Raw genomic sequence first — 21,329 nt, 5'->3', positions numbered from 1 at the left:
GCGACAAAATTAAAGCGTTTTGTACAACTTCATGAAGACAGCTGTAAATTTTGATAGAAGACTCAGAAATACATATTTATGGCTTTATCTTATAGAATTCAATATCCCCATGCTGGGCAAACAGGTTTTGCAGCTGTTTGAGTTAAGATTTTCAAGTTCTTCACATAATGAAAACTTATACTTTTGTTTCAGGCGAGTTCCCCATTCAAATGCATGTAATAGTCAGAAACGCACTGTCTTGGCGAAATAAAGCCTTTTTGTACAACTTCATGAAGACAGCTGTAGTTTTTGATAGAAGGCTCAGACACACATATTTATGGCTTCATCTTATAGAATTCAATATCCCCGTTCTGGGCAAACAGGTTTTGCAGTTGTTTGAGCTAAGATTTTCAAGTTATTCACATAATGAAAACCTATACTTTGTTTCGGGCGAGTTCCCCATTCAAATGCATGTAACAGTGAGAAACGCACTGTCTTGGTGAAAGAAAGCGTTTTTGTACAACTTCATATAAATAGCTGTAACTTTTGATAGAAGACTCAGACACACATGTTTATGGCTTTATCTTATAGACTTCAATGTCCCCGTGTTGGGCAAACAGGTTTTAAAGCTGTGTGAGCTGTGTTGGATCAAGGACACATCTAAAACCTGCAGGATTCTGGCCCTCAAAGCCTGGAGTTTGACACCTTTGGTCTACATGCTCTTCCAGAGGGGTCCAGTGAGATCGAGGAGGGGGTAAGATTTTTAAAGTGACTGATTAACACTTAAAATCGAGCCAATGAATTATTTTAAAGAATATAGACCTCTTGTGCTGAAGGTAATTTAATCTGAAAGGAAGTGTTAAAACCAACATTTATAACATGTATATAAATAAGAACTGTTCATCTTGCCTTGTTTGGTATCATTATTTTCAGCACAACCTCAAATATCTGAATTTGAAGTTATTTTTTCATTTTGGCATACTGTATTAACACAATTGATCTAAATTCAGACAGACACAGGTCCTCCAATCAGCTCTATGCAGCAGACAGGCTTACAGTGGTGCTTGTGGGATAGAGAAAGAAACACTTCTCTTCCAGACATGAAACTGAAAAGAACAATGGCCTCATTCCCCACTGACTGTACAAATAAAGATGTATTTTCTAATTGTTAATTATCTCACGAGTCACTGTTGCTACCATCAGCCACCATGCAGATAAGTTTTTTGTTTACAGATGATTTATTCTAAGTTACCTAAAAGGATAGCTCATTTTTGTCATCGTGAGAACTAATTAAAATGAAGTCAATTATATTTAGAAACATCACCATATCTTAAACATAAAAATACAATGCTACTCTAGCTTTTCTCACATATTTAGTGAAATTAAATAACTTAAACCATCATGTGGTCATGCAATAACACTGTTATCAAAATAAACCCAGCAAATAAAAGTGTAGAAACACAAATACATTTTATCATGGTTTCATGGAAACTCAGAGATACCATAAAGGCACCTCATTGTTGCCATAGTGCTCTTCGCAGCTGCACTTCATCTCAAAAAGGTAGGTTAATAAATTGGATTTAACTTAACAACAATACTTAAACATTTTTTATAAACTTGAGTCCAGCTTGAAGGCAGTGATACGGCAAAACCCGTGCTGAACATTACTTCCGCTCCACTAAGTTTCAAAAGAAAATCCCGCAATTAAAGGAAAATTATTTCTAACAAATACAATGAAGAACATTAAAATAATTCACTGTCAGGTATAACTGCTATGATTTTGACGACAGAGATTAGCTGCTTAATTTTGCTCTGCCCTGCCTACTGAGAAACCTGACACCAGGTTATTTGCATACTAACAGTGATTAGATGTTTAGCTGGGGGGAGGGTGAGTGGAGGTTCACTGCCGAGTGCAGAGCACGGAGGGAAAGAGCAAGCGTGACGTGAAACATATCATCTCATTTGTGCCTTTTCCAGCAGATTTTTCAGCTACTGTAGTAAATGTCCATATTGTAATGGGTTGCGCTTGAGGATTCACACGCAGGACTCCTGAGTTGCGAGTTAACAATGCCCCTGGGATCCCTGGGACACACAAACCCCTCCACCACGATTCACGGAGAGGAACAACGTCTAGCTAAATTTAATGTTTGTGATTTGGAAAATTTCTATCACAGCACTTGCTTTTGAAAATTTATTCTTTGGCCATCTTGCTTGAGCCGTCTGACATTTTGTGAAGAAATTTTTAACCACCAGTTCCGCACTATGACTCTTGGGATAGGGCAGAACTTAAAGGATAAACCTAACCTGTCCTTTGAACTCAGACAAAAAAAGCCAAATTTGTGGGCAACATTTGGAGGAGTCCTCTAATTTGGACAGCCTTTTTCTTCTCACTATGACACAACTGGCCTTCAAATGTGGTCTTTGAATTCAGCCCCTGACTTGGGACACAACCTGAGCAATCCGGCCCTTGGTGGTACATACTGAGGTAGAATGAGCATGCTAGCATACTCCTCCTCCTATAAATATTCCTGATTGCACACACATGCATCGAAATACACACACTCATGGATGTCCACACAAAGCAAAATGCACATACGCAAATTGAGACACACACAAATCTTTTGTTAGCTCCGCACCAGCATCCATCAAGATGATAAGTGACAGACGGTGCAGCTCAGATTCACACTGAAATAGAATGAAATAGTTGTCCATCCTCAATGACCATTGCTCTCTCCTTATCCATTTTTTTTCTAGTTTTTCATTTTGTTAGTGTAATTTTAACTACTTGCAGCATGAGTAATGCCACACGCCATTGACGTTTTACTGGTAGATGAGTTCCACCAGGATGATCATCCAGTCAGAAGAGGCTTGCTATCACAGCCTCGAAAGTATGGAGGGCATAGCAGCAGATGGGCTATCACACGAGGGAAGTTGGACAGGGCATCAACCCAGCACCAGAACCAGTATTGTATTAACATTAATTTAGTGACCCTTCAGGTGTAGAATCAGAATCAGAATCAGAACGACTTTACAGGGAGTGCAGAATTATTAGGCAAATGAGTATTTTGTCCACATCATCCTCTTCATGCATGTTGTCTTACTCCAAGCTGTATAGGCTCGAAAGCCTACTACCAATTAGGTGATGTGCATCTCTGTAATGAGAAGAGGTGTGGTCTAATGACATCAACACCCTATATCAGGTGTGCATAATTATTAGGCAACTTCCTTTCCTTTGGCAAAATGGGTCAAAAGAAGGACTTGACAGGCACAGAAAAGTCAAAAATAGTGAGATATCTTGCAGAGGGATGCAGCAGTCTCAAAATTGCAAAGCTTTTGAAGCGTGATCATCGAACAAATCAGGCGTTTCATTCAAAATAGTCAACAGGGTCGCACGAAGCGTGTGGAAAAACCAAGGCACAAAATAACTGCCCATGAACTGAGAAAAGTCAAGCGTGCAGCTGCCAAGATGCCACTTGCCACCAGTTTGGCCATATTTCAGAGCTGCAACATCACTGGAGTGCCCAAAAGCACAAGGTGTGCAATACTCAGAGACATGGCTAAGGTAAGAAAAGCTGAAAGACGACCACCACTGAACAAGATACACAAGCTGAAACGTCAAGACTGGGCCAAGAAATATCTCAAGACTGATTTTTCTAAGGTTTTATGGACTGATGAAATGAGAGTGAGTCTTAATGGGCCAGATGGATGGTCCCGTGGCTGGATTGGTAAAGGGCAGAGAGCTCCAGTCCGACTCAGACGCCAGCAAGGTGGAGGTGGAGTACTGGTTTGGGCTGGTATCATCAAAGATGAGCTTGTGGGGCCTTTTCGGGTTGAGGATGGAGTCAAGCTCAACTCCCAGTCCTACTGCCAGTTTCTGGAAGACACCTTCTTCAAGCAGTGGTACAGGAAGAAGTCTGCATCCTTCAAGAAAAACATGATTTTCATGCAGGACAATGCTCCATCACACGCGTCCAAGTACTCCACAGCGTGGCTGGCAAGAAAGGGTATAAAAGAAACTAATGACATGGCCACCTTGTTCACCTGATCTGAACCCCATTGAGAACCTGTGGTCCATCATCAAATGTGAGATTTACAAGGAGGGAAAACAGTACACCTCTCTGAACAGTGTCTGGGAGGCTGTGGTTGCTGCTGCACGCAATGTTGATGGTGAACAGATCAAAACACTGACAGAATCCATGGATGGCAGGCTTTTGAGTGTCCTTGCAAAGAAAGGTGGCTATATTGGTCGCTGATTTGTTTTTGTTTTGTTTTTGAATGTCAGAAATGTATATTTGTGAATGTGGAGATGTTATATTGGTTTCACTGGTAAAAATAAATAATTGAAATGGGTATATATTTGTTTTTTGTTAAGTTGCCTAATAATTATGCACAGTAATAGTCACCTGCACACACAGATATCCCCCTAAAATAGCTAAAACTAAAAACAAACTACAAGCTACTTCCAAAAACATTCAGATTTGATATTAATGAGTTTTTTGGGTTCATTGAGAACATGGTTGTTGTTCAATAATTCTGCACTCCCTGTATTTATCCCCAAGGGGCAATAAAGATACAACAGAGCAGCATGACGTTGAAGATAAGGACAGGCCATAAACAGGCAATAATAGAATAGAATAGAATAGAATAGAATAGAATAGAATTCAACTTTATTGTCATTGCACATGCACAGGTACAGGGCAACGAAATGCAGTGCATAAGAGTGAGATAATACATACACAGAATATACAGTATATACACAGTTTTAAAATTACACAGTTTTAAAAGTAAAGTGCTGAATAGGTGAATAAATAACTGTAAGTGACTAAAAGTGAGTAAAGTGTCGGCAGTATAAAAAGAGTGTAGAGCAGTTTATGTTTATGGGTGTGGGAAATGGTCTTATCTGCTAAAGTTATAAAGCAGAGTGGCTTTGGGGACAAAGGTGGCTCTCCTCCTCTCAGTCCTGCAGGAAATACAGCGGAGGCGTCGCCCAGAGGGGAGCCATTAAAATCTGGGGTGGAGAATGTGAGATGGGTCATTGATGATTTTGGCTGCCTGTCTAAGGGCCTGTTGGCTGAAAACCTGTGCCAGAGTTCTGACAGGGAGGCCAATGATTTTAGAGCACCCTGATTTAGTGTGATGCAGTCTGTTCCTGTTCTGAAGGCTGAGGGAGTGGAGCCAGCAGGTAATGGAGAAGGTCATGATGCTTTCCAGCAAGGCATAGTAAAAAGTCATCACGATGGGTGTGCTGACTCCAAAGGAGTGGAGTTTCCTAAGCAGGTATAGGCGTTGGTGGCACCTCCTGAGAATCTCCTCTCCGCAGAGAATTTCAGGAGGTTGTCAAAGATGGTTCCCAGGTATTTGTACTCCTCAACTACCTCCACTGGCTTCCCATGGATAGTGGTGGTGACTGAAGCAGCCAGATCCCTCTGCCTACTGGAGAAGGTCACCACCATCTGTTTGGTTTTGCTCATGTTCAGTTCAAGTTTGGAGCTGTTACACCACTCTATAAACTCCTGAAGAGTGGGCCCGTGGTGTTGTGAGGGGTCTGACAGCAGTGACAGGAGAACTGTGTCGTCAGCATATTTCACCAGGTGACAATTGGGCTGTGTGGATCTCCATCGGTGTAGAGGATGAAGAGCAGGTGGGAGAGCACAGAGTCCTGGGGGGAGCCAGTGGAGGTGGAACGGAGAACGGAAAGAGAGCTGTTGACCCGAACTTTCTTATTTTAAACTCTCACTTTTAAGTCCTGGTGAGTGAGGATGTGGACTCTTCAAGCTTGGCGATGTTGTCCGTCTCAAACCTGGCGTAGAAATTGTTGAGGTTGTCAGGGAGGGAGGAAGGGTTGCTGCCTTCCACCTGGATGGTTCTGGGGGTGGTGACCACAGTATTCATACTGTTGATATCCCTTAAGCGACTTGTCAAGAGAACATTGGTTGAAATCACCCAGGATGACCTTGGGAGAGTCCGGTGATAATTGTTTCAGTTTGTACAGAGTGTTGGTGAAGTACTCTGTGGCTTTAGCTGCATCAACTCTGGGGTGGATGTAAACCAAGATGATGAAAAGCTGTGGGAATTCTCTGGGGAGGTAGTAGGGGTGCAGGGAAACTGCCAGAAGCTCGATGTCTGTAGTGCACAGCTTCTGCCTCACAGTGACTGTAGAGCACCGGCTGTTGTTTACATACAGACACACGCCGCCGCCATGTTGCTTCCCGGTGCGTTCGCGGTCTCTGTCCAGACGAAGGGGTGGTGAAAAGCCATCAGTGTGCAGTGTGCTGTCATAGTCGCTGTTGTTTAACTATGATTCCGTAAATGCCAGAACGGAGGAGGTTCTGTACTCATGCAGGTGGTTGACTCATGCTTGCAGCTCGTCCAGATTGGAGCAGAGAGACCGCACATTAGCAAGGATAATGCATGGGAACGCTCGTTGTTTGTGTGTCTCCCTCTTGAGTCCTGGTTACCTTGTTATTGTGAGTTTTTTGATTTCCGTGTCCACTGAGTATTTCCTCGGGAAAGTAGTCCATGGGAGTGGAGCAAAAAAGCCTAAGGCTGGGCTGCAGCTGCAGCCACAGCTGGATGAGGAAGTCCCTGGTTTAGTTGAGCCTTGGGGTCATGTCGAGTGTCGAAAACAAGTCCGAAAATCACAAAAATGATTAAAAGGGAAAAGGAAAAGGAAAAGAATACAACTATACCAAGTACACAGCTCAAAACAACAATGAAAAGAGCAGTAAAGTTAGAAAAAGAATGAAAAAGAATGCAAAACTTGTCACGATCCTGGGTCTTTTGACCCAGCGTTTTGAGTTTGAGTTTATGTTCATGTTTATGGCTTATGTTTAAGCCCTTTAGGTTTTCTAAGTTCATTTTTTACCATGCCTAGGTTGTTATAGTTCTTTGTTATTATATTCCCCCTGTGTCTTCCAACCCCTGTTAAGTCTCCCTTTCCCTTCATGTGTTTCATGTCTGTGTCTTACGTTGTCAAGTTCAGCTTGTCATGTTTGCGTCTTATGTTTCCTGTTTTATGTTGAAGAGATCTTGTCCCTGTGTTCATCATGTTTAGTTTTACTCTTCCACTGTGATGTCATTATGTTCATGTGTGTCAGCTGTTTCCCCATGTGTTCCCACTTCTCTCATTAGCCTCCTGTGTGTATTTAGTCTGTGCCTTCTCATTCAGTCTTTGTCGGATCGTCTGCATTGTTCCCATGCCATGTACTGCGTTCAGGTTTTCATATAGCCTCATCACATTGCCATGTTTAGAGTTTGTTTGTTTTTCTATTTTCCGGGGTTTTTCATAGTTCGTGTTTCCTTTCTAGTTTACCCAGTTTAGGTTATTGCTTAGTTTGCATTGTTTTCGCCCTTTTATTTTGTACTGTTCTGTCTGCCTTAATAAACAGCTCATCATCAGTTAAGTTTGAGTTTTAGAATGTCTGCACCTGGATCCACTCTTCACACTCCAGTTTGCCTCGGCAGACAGTGACAAAACTGCTCAGCTGACTGGCCAGTCGACCACACGAGCAGTGACCCGGAAATACCGGAAATCTCTGCTGAACGTTGTACTACAGTCAGCAGAGACGGAGCTTTATACAACATGTCTTGTAGGTCACCCAGACATCCAAAGACCTCCACTGACTTGCCAGAAATGCCTTGTTAAGTAGCAGGACCCACTGTCAGATCTTAAGCTCCTGCAGTGTGCTCTGGGTTCTATGGTGAAACACAATGCCTGATATTATGTAGCTGCAATGAGCAGGCTGTTTATAGATGAAGAAGGCATGCTTCTGACTGGTCCTAATTTATCACTGACCTAAACCCAGATAGGCCACAGTCTGTACAGGAGCTCACTCATGCCCTGATCCACATCTTAAAAGAGGACAATATGCACTGTGTCATAAGAAGCATATCCAGACATCATAGAAGTGAATAGGCACACTGGGCCCATACTCACTACTAGTGGTGCAACGGATCAAAAAACTCAAGGTTCGGATCGGATCATGGTTTTAAGTCACGGATCCGATACATTTTCGGATCAGCAAAAAAAGACAAGACAAATGTAACTGTCCGTTTATTTAGTTAAGTATTTTTTGCCCTTTAAAAAACATTCAACTCTAGAATCATTCCACACAATTATATGAAAACAAATTAAGGTGCATTATAGGGCATTTAAATATTTCCTTTAATGTGGGCACAATCAAAAACAACTTAAAATTCAATTTAAGGTATCATTGCTTCTTACTTTGAACATTTGGAGAATGAAATAAAAACTAGCTTATGTCCACATCATCAAAAAAGAAGAAAGAAAGCAAAGCAGATGTGAGCTTATAACTTCAATTTTTTTTTTCAAAAAGATGAGGATGTCTACATTTTCTGGGGAGAGTGTAGACCTCTTTGCTGTAACTATGTCCCCTGCTGTTGAGAACACCCTCTCACTAGGCACTGAAGTGGCAGGCACAGCCAGATAGCGTCTTGTCATTATGGCAAGGTGAGGGTATTTACATTCATTACTTTTCCACCATGTCAGTGGATCACCATCCACTGGAATGCCACTTGCTGCCTCATAGGATGCCACCTCCTCTTTGATGGTGTCAGCAAAAGCCTTGCTGCCCATGTCCTTCTGTACAAAGGTGTCGCCAAAAAGGTCTGCCATTGCCGACTTCTTTTGAGGAGGACTTGTGTCTGCTCCTGTTGGTGCTGCTTTCCCTACAGGGAAAGTTACTTTATTGATTAAAACAATTATTTTTTAAAAGAATATTTCATTGACATTAAAATGTGGCAATAGCTTTGAAGAAAAACATTATCATTAAAAATAAAAAATGTATAATTTCTAAATATTTATTTTCTTTACCTCTTCACAGTCTGCAGTGCCAAGACTGCTTACAGTCTCAGTAGTGAGATCACTGTATGTCCTCAGGCGTAGGGCAATGTCTAGGTGAGACAGGGACTTGAACCTTGGATCAAGTGCAGTAGTTCTGTGAAGGTACTCCTGTAGGGCTGGTGGTGAAGTGTATCTGTGCTTCAGGTCCTCTATAATGGTAGTCTTGACATCTCTTGTGTTGGTGCTGTCTTCCTCACTTGGGACCATGGATTGTAGGATCCTTGTTTTCAGAGGCAGGATCATGGACACATGGTGCAGTTTCAGTGCTCAAGTAACCGCTTTGAGTGGTTTGAGCAGCTGGAGGACCTCCTCTGCCACTCTAACATCATCATCAGGCAAGGTGACGATGTCTCTGACATTTTTCTTCAGGGTTTTGTCTGTTAGTGCGGAGTATATAGCTATAGTATAAGCACATGAGCAGCTGTTGAACTTCGGTGCAAGTAGGAATCCACCTTCCTTATCCTCCCAAGGAGGCGGTCCATCTTACTCACTTTCCCTTTTGGGATGCTAAATTAATTGCATGTGCAAAGCACCCTATCTGTGGGCCCAGTCCTGCCTCGTTCACTGCATTTATTTGGTTTTTAGCATTATCTGTTGTGACTGGGATATTGGTATTGGGCCTCTCTATCCTCCACTCTGCCACCGCTTCCGTCAGTAAGTGCGCCAGATTTGTACCCGTGTGACTCTTATAGAGTGGGCGTGTCTGCAGTACAGGACTTCGTATCTCCCACTCTGTTGTGATGTAATGAGCGGTTACGGTCACGTAGTTTTCCGTTGCCCTGGAAGTCCAACCATCTGTAGACTTTTTCTCCGCCACGAGCCTTGATGCTCTCTTTTTGACGGAGACCTGGATTCGCCCTGGTGAGTCACTTCCCTTTTCTGAGCTTCTCCCCCCGGACTGTGTGGCTTACCGGTAGTAGCGGTGGCTTAGCCTCAGTCTCTAAATGTAAATACAAAGTCCGACAGCTACCCTGTCCTTCCTACCTCAGCTACGAGGCTCAACTTCTGGAGATGACTGCCTCGCGAACTTCTCTGTTTGTTGTGGCCTACCGGCCACCTAAATATAATAAGACTTTTATTCACGAATTTGCTGACCTTCTTGGTTCAGTTATTTTTAAATATGACTGTGTGCTTATTGTTGGTGATCTTAACATTCATATCTGCTGTAATGACGATCCGTTAGCCAAAGATTTCCTTGCATCAACAGACTCTTTTAATCTTGTCCAGTGGGTTAATCAACCAACCCACGCTATGGGCCATACTCTCGATCTGTTTTTTTCATATGGCTTGGACATTAGCATTAAGGATAAAAGCAATGTTGGGATTTCTGATCACTTTCCTGTTATCTTTGATGTTAACTTATGTACTTCTGAACTTCACCCTGAGTCTTTCCTACGCCCTACACGTATAATTAATTCTGGAACTGTGGAGAATTTTTCAACGTCTTTTCCGAAACTTGCCTCCTCCATTCCTGACTGTTCCCTATCTTCCACGATTGATGACTTTGCTAGTTTCCACATGCTCCTCCATCCTCAATACTGTTGCCCCTGTTAAAATGAAGCACCCTAGATCCTTTTCCCGATGCTGGCTAAACGATTCTACACGTGTCTTGCGACGTGTGTGCCGCCGGGATGAGAGAAGATGGGAGAAAGATAGACTCCAGGTTTCTTATAATATCCTGCGTGCCCGCCGGTTGCAATTTCAACTTGCTGCTAAAATGGCTAAAGCTGCCTTCCTATCTAAAATTATTCTTACTCATGGCCACAATCCCCGATCCCTCTTTAATGTTTTCAATTCATTGGTTAACCCCTGTCCTGAAATGCCACTGGTGTGCTCTCCTGCTCTCTGTGAAAATCTTTTAACTCATTTTATTCATAAAGTTCTACATCTTAAGTTCTTGCTCCCTTCGGTGCTGAGTTTTACTCCCACCCCTGGTTGTTCATTATCATTTCAACAGTTTGAGCCGGTGTCACTCCATACTCTCAAGCGACTTATTGACCAATCAAAGAACACCTCTCCTGCTCCTACGAACTATTCCATCTCGTAGAGTTAAGGATTGCTTCAGCGTAATTGGACCCAGCATCCTATCTCTAATGAATATATCCCTACTTGCAGTCATACCTTTTTAATAGGTCCTTCTCGATCAATTTTGGCCCTTATTTCTCCTCTGCTGCACCTGTCTCCTGCGGCGTGCCTCAAGGATCTGTCCTTGGCCCCCTGCTCTTCTCACTGTATATGCTCCCCTTAGGCGCAATCTTTGAGAAGTATAACATTACACATCATTGTTATGCCGATGACATACAGATGTATTTCGAACTAACTGATGATCCCGCTATGTCTTTGTACGGCTTTCGCGAGTGCATGCGTGAGGTCAAAAATTGGCTCGCAGGTAATTCTCTTATTCTAAATGACAGGAAAACTGAAATTATCGTGTTTGACAGCAGAGTCCCCCGTGGCCAACTCCGTGACGCCCTCGGTTCCTTTAACAGTTTCCCAACCGACACTGTTAGTGACCTGGGTGTATTCTTGGACAGCTCTTTTAAGTTCGACAAACAAGTGTCTTCTGTTGTTAAATCTTGCTTCCATCAATTGCGTCTTATTAGCAAGGCCAGACATTATGTTCCACATAGGGAACTTGGAAAGCTTATCCACGCCTTTGTGACATCTAGGTTGGATTATTGCAACTCACTTCGGTCTTAACTCTCCTCTCCTCCATAGACTCCAAATTGTTCAGAATGCGGCTGCTCGTCTCCTTACTGGTAGTGGGCGCCATGTCTCTATTACCCCTGTCCTTGCTGACCTGCATTGGCTTCCCGTTAAGTATCGCATTCAATTCAAAATCCTGCTGCTTACCTTCCGAATTATTAACAATATAGCGCCAAGCTACCTCATTGAGCTACTTAGATTATACACCCCTACTAGAGCACTAAGATCATCTTCCCAGTCACTCTTGGTACTCCCGAGATCCCGGCTGAAGACTAGAGGTGACCGCGCGTTTGCCTTGGCTGCACCTGATTTATGGAATAACCCCCTCATCGCTATACGCGAGTCTGATTCCATCCATTTCTTCAAATTGCGGTTAAAACCCACTTATTTAGCCTCGCCTTTTCTACCAGTTAACGCCTGCTTGTCAGTTAGCTTAATGCTTATTCTTTTCTTTGGCTTATGTCATGGTCCGCGTGAGTACGGGGGTTTTCCACTCCGCTGGGCTCCACCTTCAGGCAGAGACTCCAATCAGCTTCCACACCTGGTTCCAATCAAGTCACCAGCATATAAGACCAGCATTCACAACAGACCTCTGCCAGATCTTCTGCTAACTCATGTTAGTGCTAGGCCACCAAGCCCTTGTGAGAACCCTTAACTACTGCTTTTCTCCTCACCGTGTTTTCTTTGTCATAGGACCCACCTGGCAGTCGCACTTCCCAACCTAAACTACTCACATCTCCGCCTGGACGCTGGTTCTGTCATCTGGTTGCTTCCTTTCCATCATCGGACTACACCTGCCTGCCTCCCTACCAAGTCCCTCACTCCAAGCATATTCTGGATCCTCTCTGGACACTCCTCACCCGGAACCCCCTGGACACCCCCTCCTCGCATGACACTTTAAACCTGCAACACGTAAGCCCTAACCTCCATAGTCTAATCCTTCAGCTGTGATTCACTAGACTGCCACTGACTACTTGTCTCCTCTCATTATAGTGACTGCGTACCTCCATCCAAGCCGCTGCCCCTTTTTTCCATTCCCCGGATCCATCCGTGAAATCTAGCACCTAGTCATAGCACTCGGAGTTTCATGTTCACAGTTTGGCCTCACAGTTCTCAGTTCATAGCTTCCACAGTTCATAGCATTCTCCGTTCATAGCATTCATAGTTTCCTGCTTTGTAAGTTCACTAGGCACTGTAAATAAAGCACTGTGTTCACGCCCGTTTTGCCTCCCTCTGTGTCTGCATTTGAGTCCACACCCAAAGCCTGGCCCTCTCGGCCGTAACAGCTTATTCTTAATTACTTTTAATCATTTTAAATTTTTTTGACTGTTTTATCCTTTACACTTAGTTTCCTTTTATGCTTTTATATGCAATTCTTTTGCTTTTGTGTTTTAATGCCATTCAACCTGCTAGCATGTTTTGGTACCTTGCCCCATAGCCCTCATCCTTCCCTGTTACTTCATCCTACTCTCTTGCATGTTAAGCACTTTGGTACACCACTGGTTTTAAATGTGCTATATAAATAAAGTTTGTTGTTGTTGTTGTGTTTTATCCACCACCCTTTACCCATCTACATATTTAACGGGGAAGCCAAAATGCTCCCACACATGAGATTTAAGTGATGCTGGAGGTTTCTCGAGCTCCTCTGCTCCTTCAGTTGGACTGCTAGCGCTGGCCATGACTATTGCTTGAAAGACTGACCATGCGCAGATTGCGCATGAAACTTGTGCAGTGAAACTTTTTTTTTTTCTTTTTTGAATCTTCGGATCACGTGCGTACCGAACCATGGAGAGGGATTGATTCGGATCACGGGTCAACAGTGATCTGTTGCACCACTACTCACTACTGAGCCACAATGACAGAAGAGACACAAACAAAATATAGCATAAAACAGTATCTGTCCCAGAGGCGGAGCCAGACATTTGAAACACCCGGGGCTTAGCCCTAAAGGGTAGTATGTGTTGTGATATTTTGATACCATGGTAGCATTTACAGGATATTGTTTTATAGTGATATTATACAGGAAAACTGTTACTCAATAAGGCCCATTTACTAGTTGTTTTTCTCTTTCTCTCTGACCCAAGAATTGATGTGTAAGACTCACAGGCTGGTACCCCAAGGTCGAAAATACCACAGAGACGAGACCACTTCCTTACTCCCATCCTCCCTTCCTTATCCTTTAGAAAAGAGCTTGTTAAAGGCCAGGTGGTTTGTTTCAGAATTCACTAATGAAAGAACTCTGTATTCTATGTCTAGGAGTGTATTTTGCTGGTATGATCATAAATTGTAGCTGAACTGATAAACTACACAAAGGATACTTCTTTGCTCAGAAGGCAGGAAGACGTTTCCTTATTTGGTCTGTACCGGTTTGAACTGAGAACCTGCTGACACACGAACCTTTTTTTCTTCTATATAAACTGTTGTATACTGAATAAACCTTTGAGTTGATTTTGGGAAAGCAACCTGAACAGTCTCTGTATCACTTTGTTCTCCCGACGTCGTAACTAACCCAGCTGAACGGCATACCTGAGCGTTACTTTGAATAATTAGGAATCTTATAAGGAAAGGACAAAACTCTGCTTATCGGTGCTCACGCCTTGGAGGAAACCCGATCCACGGAGAAACCCGGGACGGAGATTTCTTTCAGTATGCATGTGGGATTTTTTTTTTCCCTTGGGGGGGGGGGGGGGGGTGTAGAAATGACTGTAGAAATAATAGGCTCTGTTTTGAGTTTTGTTCAAAAGAGAATGACTTCATATAGGGAAAAATATATATCACATGTGCAGGACACAAACTAGTTTTTTAATTAAGCAGCGGGGCAGAACAAGGTCAGGGCTGTATCAAGACACGAGGCCTAAACCCCAATTCAACCAGACCCAGAACTGATCCGGAATTAAAACAGGACTACAACAGTTCAAAATCAGGACTACTTGGGACTTAACCAAGACAGAACCAGAATCAGAACTAGATGATAGTGGCACTAAAAATCATCATAGACTTGCACTACATTTATTTTTTAATTTTACCAAAGTACAATATTTAGATTGAGAAAAGTTTATATAATTATTTAGCCTTGTTGTGCAAACAAGCCTGCATAACTTAATAAATATAGAATTTGAAAAATAACAAACCTAAAAAGAAACACTAGGTACGAGATACATGAGGACCTATGATACGGTGATACTTTTGACTAACATGTGTGTCTCACCTGCTCTTGTTCATCTCTGTTCTGTCCTCATTCTCCATCTCCCTCTCTGTTCCTCTCTCTCTCTTTGTGCTGACAATCATCAAATATACAGATATTTACAAACTCTTCAGATAAAAACACAAACACTTTTTTAATTGTAACATCAAATCAGACTAAATGTTTATTTTTTTTAGATTGATAAATATAAAAAACATATTTGTTAACTTTAAGAGTAAAGAGAGAAACTATCTGTATTTCTTAATTGCAAATGGCACCAAATTGTATTCAAAATTGAGCCACACTTATGGAGCTCCACAGTTCTTTTCCTGGTGTTTTGGTTGATATCTCTTGATGTTCCCATGTCACAGAAACAGGCTCTGTGTTTTGCCTTATATGCATCCACAGCTGTGCCACCAATTTACTCACATGGACTCTACCAACCAATCAGAAGCTTCTTCAGCTCAGAATGGAATCGTCTGGAGTTTCTTATTAATTAACAATAAACTTAGTGTACATGTACTCCTAAATTTGATGAAAGTGATAAAAAACAGAAAGCTCTGTCTCTCTTTATTCTGACATTTAACTAATTCAAAATATATTTCAATATTTATCTAAAACAAAAGTTTACTCTAAATTGATGTTGTACAGTAAAAATGTTTTATGTTTTCTCCCTAAAGTGTATGTAAATATCTGGTTACAAATGTGACTATCCTGCTGTGTACTGAAATCCCTCTTGTTTTGCATAGAAATATACTGAACAACATACAAAGCATAATATATAAAATAACATTTACCTGAGTTTTTTCTTTGAAAGAACCCTCTAATGTCCATTCTTATATTTCAGTACATAACTGAAACCGATTTAGTCGGGGAGGGTAAGAACTGAAAATATGAAATAAACACACGTAAGCTAAGACTCTCTCTAAAAAAAAAAAATAGCATTTGTTCGGCTTTTCATTTCGCCATTTGTTGATTCACTTGAAGAGCAAGTAACGTAATATTGGTCAAGTGATCAGTTTGATATCAATCTTTCGTGATGCACCGTCATATTTACATTATTTGTACGGTACGAATGGTTTGCTTTGGTACCTGGTCGAACTTAAGCTCTCCTTAGTATGGCTGGCTCCGTCTCTCCAACAGCGCACTCACGGGCAGCAGTTGCCCCGCCCCCTCGCTCAGTCGCTTAGTGCCTGAGCTTGGATCATACCAATATCAGGGGGGGATTCACGCACAGTCGTAAATTCCCACAGTGTGCACTATGTGCTTCGAATATTGTGTGTACTTTTTGTTTTATACAGTTGTCAGCCAGGCATCTAACTATGAAAAAATTACACTCCAAAATACCCCGGGCTTCTGACAAAACAACCCGGGCTTAAGCCCAGTGAGCCACCCCCACGCTCCGCCCCTGATCTGTCCCTCCTTTTATTTGTGTTATAGTGAATGTTATGTGAGGCCTAATGTTAACATAGAGTAAGTTTGATGGGTCTCTGTAAACATCATGTTACCAGTATGATCTAGTAAGAGTATAATGTATAGTATTTCTTCACTAGCGGTTGGCAAGCCATCTCAACGAGCAATTTCCTTCAGTGACCTGAAACTGGACCTTCACCGAAGGTCCAGTTTCAGCTCTCCCACCTTGTGTTATCGGCGTTCTGAACAGAGGAGAAAAAAGGGCCAAAGAAACACACTTACACCGATTCTTTAAGTCTCCGATGTGCGGGAACCTAGCTTGCTTTAAGAGGCCAATGATATGTTATTGGCTGAGGAGAAACTCCCTCTCTTGTAGTCAGATCTTAACTGGCCCAACAACATGCAGGTGTGTGATAATGTGTCACACTCAGGTGCAGAGAGAATAGCAGAAATACTCAACTTTGGAACACAAACCAAACCTGACGCACACACACACATTCTCTCACACACAAGAAGAGGGAAAAAGAGAGTGAAAGAGGGGAAAAGGTTGACTGCATTTAAACTCCCACTTTTAAGACAGTGAAATGAAAAAGCTTTTTTGTGGGTGGCATAAACATATTTTATCTCAGTGTTGCTGTTCAGATTCATGATTCAGTTTCTTTGATGGGAACACATGTGTGTTATGTGTCGCCTGAAAAAAAGTTGTTCCCATGTTCAATATATATTTAGTTTTCCTGTTGAGATATACTGTGTGTATGTATGCACGTATGTTTGTAAATGAAAAATTAATACAAACAGACTTTTTGGGTTAATTTAGTGTGAGCAATGAAAAATGTCACCATCCTAAGGCAGTAATTAAAATATCATGTCACTACTGTTGTTGCTCTTTTATTGTTTTCTGCTCCAAACATCTTTACCTTATGTAATTGCCAAGTGCTAAAGTTAGACCTTTCTTAGAGCTGTTTGGGAGAAAGTTAGCTCTGTGTACAAGCAGACAAGGAATACAGATTCAACAGTCATTCACACGTTTAATTAGGGATTCTGTGTTGTCGTGTTTCATTTACACAGTACACACAAGGGAAGTGGACTAAACACCTGTAATTACAGACAAGCAGACACGCAGACAAGCTTAGGGAATAAGGATTCAACAGTCATTCACACCTTTAATTAGGGACTCTGTGTTGTTGTGTTTCATTTACACAGTACACACTTAATTTTTTTTTTTTTAAAAAGAGACAGAATTGTTATAACAATTATGTACATGTTTATTGTAACATTATATGCTGTTTGTCAACAATGTCTTCTATAAAGAAGACATTGTTGACAGTTGACTACTACTTCTGTATTGCCCTTATGGGCAATACAGAAGTAGTAGTAGAAGAATGATCATTTGTGTCATGCTCACTTTTAACAGCCATTCAATATATCCTCATATTTTATAGAAACTTGATAATTACATGAACAAGTACAACAGTGTACTGATAAAATCTGTACATAGGCAGTTCAGTCTGTGCATAGTGACAGTTGACTTACATAGTTGAAACTGTAATGAACAACATAGAGAAGATCAACTGTGGTGATATTTACTCTTATTGATATAATTCATAATATATATATAGCTGTCAGTGTAGTTTTATGTTAGTAACATCACTTTGAAATATTTTTCCAGAAATTATCATTTTAAAAGCTCTTCTAAACCAAGTGTAAAAGAAAGCATAAATAAAGGGATTGAGCATTGAGTTAGAAATTGAAAACCAGTTAAATGGTTCAAGAAGCACATAAAGTATAAAACTATCCAGAGGAAAAAATGAATAACTAAGAAAAAGAGGAACCCAAAAAATTAAAAATATTCCAATAACCATGGTTAATGTCTTTGTGGCCTTTCTCTCCTTATTGGAAACTGCTTTAGACTTTGTGTTCTGAGAAGTTGTATTATGGATGCTGCGTGCCTGCCTCAGTGCAACAACAAGAATTTTGGTGTACATGGAAAGTAAAACTATTGTTGGGATATAATATGCTACCACTGATGCGGCAATGAGAGCGAAAGCGCAACTTGTGTCACATTCGTCTGGAATAAAAAACATCGGGAAGACAAAAATTCCACACAAGATAGCAACAGCCCAACTTCCAAGGCCCATCTTCATGGCAACACAATCAGTCATTTTAGTTTTATATATCAGAGGGTGGCAAACAGCATAATACCGATCAACAGAAATACAGCACAAATTTAATAAAGAAGATACACCTATTGTTATATCCAATGTGCTTCTTAAGTTGCACAGTAAACTGTGTGTATTGATACATGGCTTTAGAGACACTGTCATGCTCAAAGGAAATATTAAAGCACCAATTAGTAGATCAGCCACAGCCAGAGAGAGGATAAGGTAGTTAGTAGGAGTGTGGAGATATCTAAAGTAAATTATAGAAATTATCACAAGAAGATTTCCACATATTGTAATAAGCATAAATGAGCTGAGGACAACATATAATAACACACATAATTTGTTCTCTTGTGAATCGCAGAGAAGGAAGCTCATAGTATTAACAGTCACATTGAATAACTCCATGACTCCATGTCACAGCCCTGAAACAAGTTTCAATTTTCAGCATTCAAAAAAACATTTCTTTCTCTGTTCTCATGAACAAACAAACAAACAATATGCATTCTTTAGGTTGTCTACATACCTGTATGAGGAGTGTGTTGAGTTTGTCTAACACTGTTAAGAGACTTTTAACATGACAGTCATGAGTTTTAACATGACTGTAACATTTCTCAGCTAATTAGAATAACGAATACATTATACACTTGTCCATTAAAAGTGAGAAACGTATGCCCGTTGCTGACATCACAAGTAGTGATGAGTTTGCATGTGTGTTTATGCATGATTTGTATCATCATCACAAATTAGATGAACTGGCAATAACTATTTGTGGCCACTTCTAATAAAAACAATTTGTTTTTAAGGAGATAGTGTACAGTTGACCTTTTTCATTGTTTGTTAACACCTGAGCACTGATAGCACAACATCTGCAGACACTATAGAAAAGCATGTCCATGATGATGAGTGCTAATATTGTTGTATCATCAGCAAGCGTGTTGATCTGATCTGTGCTGAATTTGGCAGTGCAGTCATCTGTCACCACAGTAAAGAGCAGTTGACAAAGTACTCAGCCCAGAGTGCAGCCCTGCTTTGGTGATTTCTTACTGCCAACAGCATACTCGGACCCTACGATCATTCACACGGTTATAGAGGCGCTCTGTTTACTTACTGTTGTGCTGCTTCTCGTTCACGGGGAGGGTCTCAGGATCCCGTCAATCACCATCCAACCAAGGGGAGTTCAGACGCTATCTCACTGGCCTGGCCACAAATTCACGTTCCAGTGCTTTCTTCGGGCATCCTAGTGTCCTGGCTGTCCACAGACTTCGGTATGTCCTGCCCCCTCCTCAATGAAAGCCATTTGTTGGAGTCCGGCTCCGAAGGACCAAATAAATGTTAGGTCTGTGCTTGCAGGCCTCGCTGACTCAGAGACTTAGTCCCGTGAACAAAGGCAGACGAACAGAGATCGATTGGTTTTAAGTTGCGCAAGGGGAGCCCAGTCAGAATCTCAGAGCTGTGAGCTCTGCACCCAAACCTCAGACGACTCCAACTCTGGCCCCCTCTTGCAGTTCTTTTATTAACTCAGTGTTTACACAAACATCTCATTAATCATGCGATAGATAAAATACATATGAACATGTGTCGTGTGTGTCTGCAACAGTGAACATGTGATGTGTGTGTGTGTGTGTGTGAATGTGTCTATGAGCATGTGATGTGATCAGTGAAACGTGAGTGTGCGTCTGTGTAGAAAGCAGAGGTGAACATTCATGCTAAAGATCTAATCATCTTGCACAATGACAACCATAATGATCCACAATTCTCTAACAGAACTGTTACCTGCAACTGCAACCACCTGACCTCATTCTCCATCCTCATGTCACCAAACATTCCAAAGAAACTCTGTTTGGACATTATAACCTACATTGGAGTTGGCCTGTCCATGATTTCCTTGGTCATATGTCTCATCACTGAAGGACTCATATGGAGAAAAATAACAACGACTGAAACCTCTTATGTGCGTCATGTTGCCATAGCCAACATTACTGTCCCTCCTGATTGCAAACATTTGATTTATAATTGGAGCGGCCATTTCAGATGCAAAAGTTTAAAAAAACCCCAGCGTGCACTGCAGCTACCTTTTTTTAAAATCCATTTTTCTACCTAGCTCTGTTTTTCTGGATGTTTGCCTCAGCTTTGTTGCTGCTCTACCGTACAACTAATGTCTTTGGGGGGTTGTCTAAAGCATCTATGCTGGCCATTGGATTCTCTCTAGGCTACGGAGCTCCTCTCATCGTAGCAACAGTAAATGTAGCTGCAACTGCACCTGACAACAAATATATCAGAGAAAATGTAATCTGTTGGCTCAAATGGGATGTGTCCAAAGCTCTACTGGTGTGTGATTCTTACACTGTTAATAGTGCTGATAAACCCAATTATCCTGCATGTGGTTTTCAGTTAGAGATATTTGTAATGAAAACCATTTTCACTAGCAGTCAAAAACTAATGTGTACCGTTATGGCAGCATTTTTGTTAAATATGAACAGAATGATAGAAGAAGTGCTGCCACATGCCTGGCCAGAGAGTACCAATTTGTTTATTTAATAATAATAATAATAATGGATTGGATTTATATAGCGCTTTTCAAGGCACCCAAAGCGCTTTACAATGCCACTATTCATTCACTCTCACATTCATACACTGGTGGAGGCAAGCTACAGTTGTAGCCACAGCTGCCCTGGGGCAGACTGACAGAAGCGAGGCTGCCATATCGCGCCATCGGCCCCCTTAGTAGTTCAATGAAAGGCTTCAGTTAAGTAAGAGTGAGGGAAAAAATTGTGCTTACTTTCACAGTTTTGTCTTTTTAAAATAAAGAAAAACACTACATTTTTCAAAATATTTGTGGATGTTTAAGTGGCCATCCAATGAGATGACAGCGCCAGCTGGGTTAGCCTCATCTTAGATAACATCAATCAGATCATTCAAATAAACTAAGTTTTAAAAATAACATCTGAATATTATTGATCGCTTAAAAACCCGCCTGAATAGTTTTGTTATTGATCTGGCCTCTGTAGTTTGGTTTTTCATA

At 41.4% G+C, this 21,329-nt stretch overlaps 1 protein-coding gene across 1 annotated transcript; it reads right to left on the bottom strand.

The window, feature by feature from the left end:
• Nucleotides 1–16,134: 16,134 nt before the first annotated feature.
• LOC120736563 (trace amine-associated receptor 1-like) lies at nucleotides 16,135–20,841 on the bottom strand. The gene has a single exon (XM_040036791.1). It carries the CDS (start codon nucleotides 18,710–18,712, stop codon nucleotides 17,768–17,770), a length of 945 nt encoding a protein of 314 aa, XP_039892725.1. The 5' UTR covers nucleotides 18,713–20,841; the 3' UTR covers nucleotides 16,135–17,767.
• Nucleotides 20,842–21,329: the final 488 nt, after the last annotated feature.

The sequence above is a fragment of the Simochromis diagramma genome, unplaced genomic scaffold (assembly GCF_900408965.1).
Source record: "Simochromis diagramma unplaced genomic scaffold, fSimDia1.1 OVJJ01000025.1, whole genome shotgun sequence".
NCBI classification, from domain to species: Eukaryota; Metazoa; Chordata; class Actinopteri; order Cichliformes; family Cichlidae; genus Simochromis; species Simochromis diagramma.
The sequence above is the reverse complement of the archived record's forward strand: the minus strand, read 5'-3'. Positions and strand labels throughout refer to the sequence as shown.